The sequence below is a fragment of the Calypte anna genome, chromosome 2, assembly GCF_003957555.1.
Source record: "Calypte anna isolate BGI_N300 chromosome 2, bCalAnn1_v1.p, whole genome shotgun sequence".
NCBI lineage: Eukaryota > Metazoa > Chordata > Aves > Apodiformes > Trochilidae > Calypte > Calypte anna.
Window position 1 is genome coordinate 48,078,769 of NC_044245.1, and position 11,817 is coordinate 48,090,585.

The 11,817-nt window shown below is 41.7% G+C and overlaps 1 protein-coding gene across 1 annotated transcript in view; it reads left to right on the forward strand.

The window, feature by feature from the left end:
- ITGA9 (integrin subunit alpha 9) overlaps positions 1-11,817 on the forward strand; it is a 212,134-nt gene that overhangs the window by 21,967 nt on the left and 178,350 nt on the right. Inside the window, exons 5-8 of the mRNA XM_030445225.1 lie at positions 3,963-4,030; positions 6,171-6,300; positions 7,856-7,941; positions 10,478-10,546. Of these exons, the coding sequence (XP_030301085.1) occupies positions 3,963-4,030; positions 6,171-6,300; positions 7,856-7,941; positions 10,478-10,546 (353 nt within the window). The remainder of the gene's footprint in view (positions 1-3,962; positions 4,031-6,170; positions 6,301-7,855; positions 7,942-10,477; positions 10,547-11,817) is intronic.

Here is an 11,817-nt window from a genome sequence, read left to right on the forward strand (position 1 = left end):
TACAACCAGGGTTTAACTAGTCAGTTAAATTAAGTGAAAAGTGGGGCCATTAGTTTGAGTAGATAGTACTGGCAATATAAGTGACATAAAAAACACTGAGCATCACAGAAGGCTGTGAACAGTGTGAAAGTATGCATTTCATTGGACATACCAACTCAGCTTATTGCACGACTATTTAAACCACCGAGTCTTTCCCATTCCTTATGCATTGCAGTTAATAATAATTTGGTTCACTTAAAGAATAATTGTTTTGTCAGTGCATGAGAATTAAAACAATGTAGTATATGTAATAATGCATATATTGCTGATGAAAATCATCTGTGTTGCATCCTCTTATGTTTGGGTTCTGAATCTGGTCTCCCTTTGTTTTGTTAATTTTGTTTTTTACTTAGGCAACATTATAATAAAACAATGTTTTGGCTAATAAAACAATTTTTTTTTTTTGCAAAAATGATTTAATTTTTGTGCATCTGTTGCTTTGTCAGAAAAAAAATATTTTATTTATCCTAAGAAACAAAACAATATTGCATTTTTGTTAAATGCAGCTTCGTGAATCTATGGATCCATCTACCACCCTTGAAGAACTGCCTCTTTCCATTGCTGAAGTTGTTTCCATTCCCTCTATTTCTTCCCATGTTTTTACATGCCCTTTGTTTGTTGTCTTTTTTTTCCCATTTGAATTCAGGGGATGACTCTTGCTAGCTGGACCATTGACACCCACAGGTGTGGGTGGAGGGATGGGGCATCCCAGATGACTGGACTTAAGCAGAGCCATGGTTTGGAGATGTTTGGGCCTCACTCAAATCCATGGCAAAGCTCTGATGGCTGGAGAAGCTGCCATTGTGTTTGAGGCTTTTACATGTTGCTGAATTGTGGAAAAAAAATGTGTTTAAAATAAGAGAAAGAGAAACTTGAAAATCCAAACTAATAAAACAAGTTTTATTTGCTTTCCATCCTTCACTGAAGTATTCCCTGCATTTATGTTGTTATTCACCTGACTGAAATATTTTGCTGTGCAAGCTAAATATCCTATGGAAATTTTCCTCTTTTATTTCAAAGCAAATTGAGATGTCTGTTTTTTGAAGGAGACACTTAAAGAAACTGTGAGCCAAGAGTAACACAATTTTATAGGGAAACAACATTTTAAAACCATCAAATTGTCAGCAGGGCTTACTTGCAGAGGTTGGTTATGGGCCTGACACAGAGAGCATCGAGTCTTGCTCTCAAAAGAAATACACGTGGAGTCCTCCTGCCTTTTGTCCCAGATGGGGGGCACATTTGGCTTTTGAAAGGCTATGCCCTGGCATGGGTCATAAGCAAGACCCAGCAGGGAACATGGCCCCTTGATCCTGGAGGGATGGCAGGCATTGAGGTCTCATGGCAGGTGGGGGGCCTGGCTGTCCAGGGTCAGCCGTGGCTGTGCAGCCCTGGAGTGGCTCTTCAGGCAGGGCATGGTGGTCACTTGTGCTGCCTGAGCAGCAGCCTAAGCTCCTCTAGCCCTCCATCAAAAAAATGTAAATATATCATGTAAGGTGGAATTTAGGAAACCACTAAAGCTTGAGCTCTGGCATTAAAAAAAAACCCTTGGCAGGTTAGGCAGTTCTGGACCCCTCAGTTTAGGAAGGATATCGAGGTCCTGGAGCAGGTCCAAAGGAGGGCAACCAGGCGGGTGAAGGGACTCGAGCACAGACCCTATGAGGAGAGGCTGAGAGAGCTGGGGCTGTTCAGCCTGGAGAAGAGGAGGCTCAGGGGAGACCTCATCACTCTCTACAACTCCCTGAAAGGAGGGTGTAGCCAGGTGGGGGTTGGTCTCTTTTCCCAGACGACTTTCAACAAGACAAGAGGGCATGGTCTTAAGTTGTGCCAGGGGAAGTTTAGGTTAGATATTAGAAAGAGTTTCTTTACCGAAAGGGTGATCAAGCATTGGAATGGGCTGCCCAGGGAAGTAGTGGATTTTCCATCCCTGGAGATATTTAAAAAGAGACTGGATGTGGCACTCAGTGCCATGGTCTAGCAACCGCAATGGTGGTTCAAGGGTTGGACTTGATGATCTCTGAGGTCCCTTCCAACACAGCCAATTCTATGATTCTATGATAATTCCAGACCTCCAGGGCTGCAGTGGCTCGTGGTGTTCTGTTCTGAATTAAAAGCACGTGGGAGTTGCCATAGGTCGAGTGCAAAATCGGGAAGAGGTGAGGTCTGGTCACACTTCAGTACATCACGTAAAGGGAAATTTTGGCTGGAAATGAAAGCTTGTGAATGGGACAGATATGCAGCTTGCTGCATTTCAGCCCTTGCAAGGGTGGGAATCCAGCCATTACAAAAGCAGGGCCTTTAGGGCACGCAGAGCATTATTTTTCAGGAAATGCCAGAGGGCGAAACCTTATCTCCTTAGCTCTCTGAATAAAAAAAAATGTTCGTATCAATAAACAAATATTTTTCCCCAGGCAAGGAGTGCCTGGCTGTGTGACAGACTGTATGTGGAGAGATAGGGATTCAGAGTCCCAGTGCTTTCGGATAGCCATGAGCAAATATAGATTTCATTTCTCAGTGGAATTGTTGTCATGCATTCCCACTAGGAAACCCAAGTGTGCTTCTCACCCTCCTGGTCTGCTAATAGGCATTTGATATGTAATTTGTGGATCAAATCACTGTTCTGTATGATCCTCTCCTTGTGCAATTGTTACCATCTCAGCAAATTCCTTAAAATCTGAGCATCTTTGTGATGGTTGGAAGGGACTATGTATAATATGTGAAGGGAGAATGGTATGAGTGCATGTGTGTATGTATATATATTCACATACACACATGTACAATGTTTTTGAGAAGGCAGCAATTTATAATTAATTTTTATCTTCAATATGATAAAATGCAACTTAAAAGGAACTTGATTTATTCCAACAAGCCAATTTGCTCATTGATGTAATAATTTTTTTTATAATTTAGGAATTAATGGTACTTGTTTAAAATGAGTAAATAAATATAAAAAATATTCACAATTATCAAGCTATATATATTTAATGTTCTTGCAATCTCAATTACTGTAATACACAGGAAGTGGCAATATGCTGAAGCTGGGCAATCATTAGTGTGGTACATATCTGAAAATAATGCTCTGGAAAAAAAAGGTTCTGATCCAGCTCTTAAGTTTCAAACACTCCTAAACTGAAAATACTTGGACTAAGGCAGGCCAGATAGTGATTTTCCTTTTTTTCCTTTTTTTTTTCCCCCTTCTTTTTCCTCCCCCTTCTAAAAACAGTTTTTTCCTCTTCTGCAAAAAAATAAAGTAAAAATTCTCGAGGTTTGTCAGGGAAAACAATAGCTACATAAAAACCAGACAAAAAAACTCGTGCTACTGGTTGGGTCCCCTGTGAACTGGGACCTCTGAGCAGGTGGCCATGAAAAGTAGCAGACCTCAGCATCCCCCAATCAAGCCTTATCAGTTAGAAATGCAGTGGCTGCTCCTCAATTATCACCTCAGTCTGGAGGCTGGTGTCCTGAAACATCCCTTTACCAGAAATGTTTATGGGCTTTGGTGACCATCACTGTAGGGGAAAATAATTTTATTTCTCTGAGGTGTAGTGATGGGGCTGAGAATTAAACCTCCTAGTCCAGAGTTGGTTTCATGCAGACGTGCATCACCTTTTGCTGCCAGAGGGGAAGGCACTTTGACTGGGGCAGTGCTGCTGCCGTCACGGTGGTTCTGTGATACTGCTCATTTAGCATCTCCCTGGGCAGCATACCAGCTGTACCCTCAATTTCAGGCCCCTTGTTTTACTCCCTGCTGTGGGTGAGGATGCTGCCATGGTGCCCATTGGTGGCAGATCCATTGATAAAACCCGGGAGTCCTGTGTGCTTGCATCTCTCCAGGCTGTGTATTGATGCAGCTGGCCCAGGTGGAAAGCAGGTGTGTTGCCTGTAATAACCATGGTTTGTTTTTTTTCTTCCCTTCTCCCATCCAGAGTACAAAAAGAAGTATGGGGAGGAGCACGGCTCATGCCAGGCGGGGATTGCAGGCTTCTTCACTGAGGTGAGCAGAAGCAGATGCACAGGTGGGATGGGGTTGGTGAGAGGCTCTCCTGCTGTGTCACCTTGGAGGGGAGCTCTGAGAACAGCTTGGACTGTGTGCTGAGGATGAGCATGATCCCAGCAAACACCTGCCTGCTTTGTCCAGCCTCCTGGACGAGGTGCTTGGATCATATACAACACCTGATGAATGTATTGTCCCTGGGAAGCACCCTCAGGGTATATTTTTATCACGTACTTCCCAAAACTTGCATAGAGGTATCTCTGGGTCCAACATTAATGCTTTAAGTGATCATGTAGACCATGGATGGCTTCCTTTCTGTATGTTTACAGGTGGGTTTATGCATCTATGCGAATGTATAAATGCAAATGCATATATGCATGTGATAAACACTTCTTAAAATTCTGCTTCAGTTCTTTATTTTAAAAAAATGAAGAAAAAGTAGAATGGCACAGTATGTTTCAGAGCTGTTCTAAATATCAGACCATATTTTTTTCCTGGGCAGAAGCCTTTCAACCATGTTTAACTTATGTCAAGGATTGTTGTATTTATTGATGCTTTTTTATAATGTTTAGGGCTGAAGGTTTTTTTGAGGAAGGTGTTTTGTTTTTTTTTTTTTAAGGGGGAAAAAAAGCTATTTCAGTGTCAGGCTCCTTGTTACTCTCATGTGAGGTATATGCTCACTCCTAATGATATATACACTGGTCTGCAGCATGTATGGTCCAGGCTGCTATAGGTAGAATAAATGTGTCCTCTCTAAAATAGCAGAAAGTGATTTCTGAGTGAAGTGGGGTGTCAGGCAATGTTGCCACAGTGGCACCGCCTGATAACGGGATGTTCAGCCAGCAGCAGCTGTTTCCTGGCTTCTCTTCTCTCCCCTGCCTGTTTCTGTTCTCATGCTTTAAATCCTCCTTTGCTACCCCAGTTCAAAAGATATCTTTGAACTTTCATTGCTTCAGCCTGATGGCAGCTCACTGAGCAGGAAACACAGATAAATGGCTTTTTGGGTCAAACAGACAAGCCCCTACCGTATATTCAGTGCTGCTGATGGGAGTCATTCCTGCCGGTAAATGATCTCTTGACCTCAAGGGCAGGGCCCTCCCAAGGAAAAAAGCTCTTGCCAAGCACATCCTGCTCTTTCATTGGATTTGCAGTCCCGTCCCTGTAGTCTTAGTAGGAAAATTCCTTGTTTAACATCTCATCCCCCCCAAACTGAACTGGTAATCAGAAAGGGTCCTGGATGTGGGAGCATTTTCCCACAGGGATGGAGTTCATTCATGGCCTTGCATGGAGTGGAGACATGAAGCAAAGCAGTCCTTGAGGGATGGAGAACTTACCTAGGCTTAATACTCCCCAGGCTTAATTTGGTCCCTTTGCTGGAAATATTTATTAGTACATTGCTGAAAGTATTTAAAATCACATCCAGGAGTAATTTCTCTGTAGGGACGCTAGATGCTTTGAGGCAACATTTTTGCACTCTGTGTTGTATCTAAATGTACTTTAGATTTGGATTCAGAAATATCATTCATGAACGTGCTGGATCAAACTTTCCTTGATTTCTGGTCTTTTAAAATCCTGAATCATGCTGGGTGTCTGTAATGAAAAATAGCCAGGTTGTCTCTTGAAGAGCAGAGTGTATCTGAGGACAGGGCAAGCAAAATGTTCCAACCATGACATAACACACCCCCTGCTTCTTGTGTGCATGGCAACTCTTTAGCTTCAGAGTTTTGAAATAAAAATCCTTTGTTCTGTGTCCTTCATGACTGGTATAGCATGTCAACCAGCATTGAGGCACAGTCTGTATCTGAACGATGGGTCTGGGTAGGCTGCGTTAGCAAGGGTAATTTTGATGGTAGGTAAGGATGAGAAAGGTCTTTTATTGAAGCAACAGAAGACCAGAGCAGAAATGGACCATGAAAGGGGAGATCATTTTTATCTAGGATCTGTGCAGTGACTTCCATATTTGGGAAGAAGATCTTCTACATACACACAGAATGGAGGTTGCTATAGATGGGTATATAATTTTTTTAAATATCCTGTCCCTTCTCCATTACTATGTGAAGCATTGATTTTGTCCAGTTTTGATTGTTATTTTTTTTCCCTTCATCCTCTTCCTCACAGCATTCTGTTTTTCCTGTTGTAGGAGCTGGTCATCATGGGGGCACCAGGGTCTTATTACTGGACAGGGACTGTCAAAGTTCTGAATCTCACTGACAACATGTACTACAAGCTCAACGATGATGCTGTGATAGCCCGGCGGTACACATACCTTGGTAAGCAGCTCTCTGGTGCTCACTGTGGGAATGGATTAGTCCAACAAGAGATTTCAAGGCCTTGATGCTATAAAGTTGATACTGATTGGTTTTTTTTAGTGGTGTAGAGGCTTTTTATGAAAAGTGTGAAAAGGAAGAACGTCTGAAAGGATTATCCACATGGAAAGAAATATAAGCAGAGAAGCCAGAATATTCCATTTTTGTTTGCTTGTTTTTAAAAAACTTTGCTTTTATTTTTCTGACTAGTGTAGAAAATGCACTTTGAAAAGCAGGTTGGATTGTAGTGGGCCTCCTATGTTCCTGCTTTTGCCTTGTGATGGACAAATTATTTGTTGTGGGTTAGGCTGCATGCCTGCTTACAGCTGTCTTTAAAATGGGTGCAGCACAAAATTACAGAATGTATATTGCAGCAACAAGTTTATTTCAACAAAAATAGCACCATGTAAGTGAGTCATTGGCAACAGCAGGAGGTTGTGAAGGGATTGCTATAGGCTTGAGTACATCTTTAACTCAGTTGGTTTTACTTGCTCTAAAACCAACTAATGTTCCAAATACACTTAATTTAAAGGCTCTCACCTCATCTTCAGTACCTAAGACTGTTGAGACCTAGAATGTGTTTCAAACAGTACATAGTTTGATATTGTTTAACTAAAGAGTCACACTGAACTCTCTTATTCCCCATAACCTTTAGTCTTTAAAGGAATGTAAGGTGCTGCTTGGCAATAGCTAAATGAGGACACATATTTAAGGACATAAGTAGGTTTGCCACTGATAGACCTGAATTATAGTGTTTACTGCATAGACAAGAGTCTCATAATTTACAGCAGAAGAGCAAAGCAAATACATGACAGCCTTAAAAGGAAAGCACTCTAACTCTCCTTTGGTTATTATATATCATTTTAATATACCAAATAAGACTGAATCTTTGATCTTCTTTTCAAATACACTCTTTCTTTATGTGATCTATCTTCCCATTCTTTCTCCTTACCTAAACAAAAATTCTTTTAAGCCATTAACTTCTCTGACCTCTGCCTTCTGTCCACTTGCCTTCCCTGATGACCAAAAAAGGCCCTTAGTTTTCCAAGCCTTCTTTGGGCAGTGATTTTAGCTAAATGAGGGTACTTCTGTCTGGTCTGTGGGACTGTTGCTGCCTGATGGGATACTTTGATGGAATACTGTGGCTTGTTTCCTCTGTTTGTGCTTCCTGTTCTACCGCTTCCCTTTTTGGACTTGGGCTTACTAAGCTGCTTCCTGTACCTGTTTCATGTGTCCATTGCCAGGCTCCACACAAAGCTTCTTCTCTCAGCTTTTGGAAGAGCATTGGAGGGCATACTGTTGTTTCCCACTTCTGAGCTCTTGAGCTGAATATTGGTGCATCCTGGGCAGAAGAGTTGCTGAACACTAGCAACTATGGAGCCCAGGAACAGCAGTGAAACCCAACAAGGGTCACCCAGCTGGCTGACTGGTTTCTCAGGCTTTTTCCTTTCATAAGTTATTTATTTATTTATTTATTTACTTATTTCCTCTCTCCTCTCCCACCCCATCTCCCACTCAGGATATGCAGTGACAGCAGGTCATTTCTCTCAGCCAACTACCACGGACATTGTAGGAGGAGCTCCTCAGGATGGAGGCATTGGAAAGGTGCGGCTTTTTTGTCAAACAATAATGTGGTAGGATGCAACAGGGCAAAAAAAAGTGATGTCGATGCAGTTCCCACATGTCTGAGAAGAAAAGAGATTTCTGTGAGGTAGTTTTGGATCACTGTACAGGTGAGAGGTGAGGTAGTTTGAAATCATAAAATTTTCTCCACCTTGTGCCTCTCGTTCCTCCTCCATCTCGTTCCTCCTTTCCTGTCTCTCACTAAATCCCTAAAGGAGTTTTTTTAACGTGACACTGGCAGCACTTAATTCACACCACTTCTGTTTAGGATTTGTAACATTTTGTCAGTGTTGCCTGAAAACAAAACAAAACTTTAAAAACTTCAAAACCAGAATTTGTCTTCTGCTTTTTTCTTCAGCTCTTCATGTGCAGGCTGTTTCAATATTTACTTCAGGGTAACATTTCTAATAGCATGAAGTGCTGTTTACTGGGCAATTTAATGTCTCTTTTAAAACTTCGTAAGATTCTTATGTTTAGTGCCTTAAAATCTGATTTCTGCCAGCTGCACTTAAAAATCTTGGTCTCTTAAGAAACAAAAAAGCAAAAAATAATGGTTTTCCTATAGCTATACATATGAGTTAGGTACACCTGCTTGTTACTGTGTTGAATACCCAGCTGCTGTCAGGAGCAGAGTTGGGGTTAGCACTGTGACTCCTGTACACTTTCCAACCAAAGGTGGAGAAGCTGGGATGGGGAGAGGGAGGGAAAGCGTGTAAAGGTTCTGCTTTTGCCCCTTTTCATTCAAAGTCTGGTCCTTTTGGGGCCTGTTTCCACCATGTGCTTGAGCATGGTGAACATTTGTCCTACAGCCACCTTCCATCTTCCTCCCTCTGGCTATCCTACAACATCAGTTGTAGCTGAGTTGTGACAGCAGGGAGTGAGAGGTCTACATTACCAGCAACACTGTCCCTTGGCTTAAGCAGATTATTTCTGGCAGTAACAGTGTCCCAGAGGGTAGAGATGCAAATGGGGGAAAATGCAATGAAAGTAAAGGATGAAATTGGTACAAATGCCTTGTTTGATATGACCAGGACATAAGGGATATAATAGCAGCACAGTTCCTACTGAGAAGGTGTATCTGGGAAATACAGAGTTTCTTTATCCCAGGTGTACTCTGTTATGACTTCTCCAATGCACTTCTTTCCAACTTATTTTCTCTGTGGAACAGATTTAATTTTTGTACAAGGTGGGGAAAAAAAAAGAACACCAGCTGCTAACGTGAGATCCGTGAGAAATGCCTTGCCCCTGTAGCTTGACGACTTTTGCTGTAGTTGCAGAAGGTCCTGGTTTTCTCCCTTGGCATGAGATGTGGGATAGCAGGAACACATTTCAAAGAGTCAGTAAGAGGTGTTGAGAACTGGACATTACACTGAACAGTCCTGTTGTGCTTTCTACACTCTCTAGTAAACTAATCCTTTCCACTTCCCTGATAGAAAGCGATTAGCATTGTTGCACTCTTTTCACTGAAGGTAAAGCCAAGACACTTAATGAGACTGAGTAATTTCTCCAAAGTCACCAGGAGTGTAATTTGTTAAGACTGGGTTTGGAGTTGTGACACCTGGCATCATGTTCTTGCTGCTAAATGTGCTCTTGCAAGACCTGTGGAGTCCTTTATATCTAGAGCAATTCTCCACAGTAAATCTGCGCTGTGTTCTCTGCTGAAAACAGCTTTGAACTCTGTCCCACCACCTATTAATAACTCACCACATATTCAGCTATGTCAAGTGCTTGGCTCCGCCACGTGGCCTTGGAAGTAAGGGATCCTGTCCTGCAAACTGTGAACACCTGCTGGGAGGAAGCCTGGCAAATGCTGGAGGAATCTCAAAAAGTGACTGAGACAGCCTTTCTGCCAGCCTTTCAGAGAGTCTCTTTCTACAGTCCATGTGTTGTAGGTCTTACATTTCAGTTGAATATCTGTTACTGAACTTGCATCAATACTATTAGTCCCAAGAGTTCCTGATAAAACAGTTTCTCCTGTGGAAATGAGTGATGAGCAGACTATATTTTCTGATTTACATGTGTTTTCAGGCAGACAGGGTGCAAGTGACTTGGATGGTCTCATTGTGATTTCTACTCTGACCCTTACTAAAGCATGAAGTTTGCAGTGCAGTATGTGCAGGCCTGTGTCCCTGAAAAGGGAAAGCTGGAAAAGGGAATTGGAGCAGGGTTATGCCTTCTCAGCCTTTTGCCCTGCTTGTTTCTACGTAGTCTCCAGATGGCACTCATTTGGAAAATTCCTTTATCAGATTCTTTTAAATACACACACGTGCACCGGAAAAGTAGGTGACAAGATACTATTTAGGTATCGCTTGTGGTAAGAGGCCAGTGATTCATCAGTAAAATAGGGAACTCAGTGTTTTGTCTTTTAGAAGAAGACTGAGCAATAAAGTGGTCTCAAAATTGGATCTTGCCAGTAGTCATGGCCATGATTGTGATTTAAGTATACTGAGGAAGCACCAAAGTGCTGCATGCTCTGTAGTTAGTATTGTTTAACTTTTTCATTTTTTTCACTTTTCAGGTTTATATTTTCAGAACAGACAGACGTTCAGGATCTTTAATAAAGATTTTTCAGGCTTCTGGGAAAAAGGTGAGCTTTTACATATTTGTGTTTTCTATTAAGGGCAGAGAAGGGGGAAGGGGCATCTCAGAGCATCATTTTCATTCTACTGCTGCAGGAAGTGCCAACCAAATACTGTTTCTTCTTGTCCTCCCAGCTAAACCTGTTGTACAGACCAACTGTATGCCCTTTCTCTTGTGGAGGTCATGGCTGCTCAATGCCCATGTGACTGAAATTTAAGTTTCTCTTTAGCTCTACACAAAATGCTTGCTGCAGATGTGTTGCAGGGAAAACAAAGTGGACAGTATGTCTAACTACAAATAACGAAAAGATTTCCTACTGGGAAATAATGCAGTGAGGAAATGATACTCCTTACCTGGGTTTGCCTTCGTTCTCCTGGAAGGAGCAGAAATTCAGAAGGAAAAGGTTATTGGTGGCTTCTGGCTCTAGGAAGACCTCACAAGGATCTAAAGTGATTGATTGTACCTTCAAGTTGCAAGTGTTAGCATCTTTTGTTATTTTTTCCCTACAAAACACTGTTGCAGTCTTTTAAAAACATGTCTGGAATAGAAGAAAACTGCGAGGATGTGTAGGTGGATGGTCTGACTTGTATTTCAGGACCTTTCCAAAATTTTTATTTCTCTGTGTTAGCAGAATTGCGACATCTTGAAAGGAAAAGACCTCCAGTTCATCCAGGTCATCTTCTGTGTTTGATTGCTTCCTGTTCATTTCTTCCCCTGTTGACTTTTAAATGTCCCTAAGGATGTGCTCCTGGAAAACTATTCCTCAGCCTTATAAACAGAGCTATCAGGAAGTATCCAGGTCTCAGCCAAAAAACTTTCCTTTATTCAATTTAATTGCGTTATTCTTATATGTAACTAGACTAATCAAGTACTTACATTCTTCAAGTACTTCTAGGTCATCAAGGTCATCTTCTCCTTCCCCACTAGCATCTGTCATCTACAAATTTTCTAAAATCGAAAGGAGTTTTTTATTTTAAACAGAAGGAGGCTGTCCTAAATCACCCTTTCTTTTTTTTGTGATTGAAATATAACCAGGAAAGGGCACCGCCTGGAAACGAGTTTTCACAAAACGCCGTGTGCTTCCCACTGGTGTGAAAGTTCATTGCTCTGACATTCTTGTTAGACTGACATTAAAGCAGGTCACTTTCTTCCTTCCCTTTTTTATTGCTGGAGGCTGTATTAGGAAATCAAATGCAGACAAGAAAAAGGAAAATGCAGGGCCTTGTTACAAATGTTAACTACACAGACTTCAGGTTCTCACAGCACTGTGAACTCACC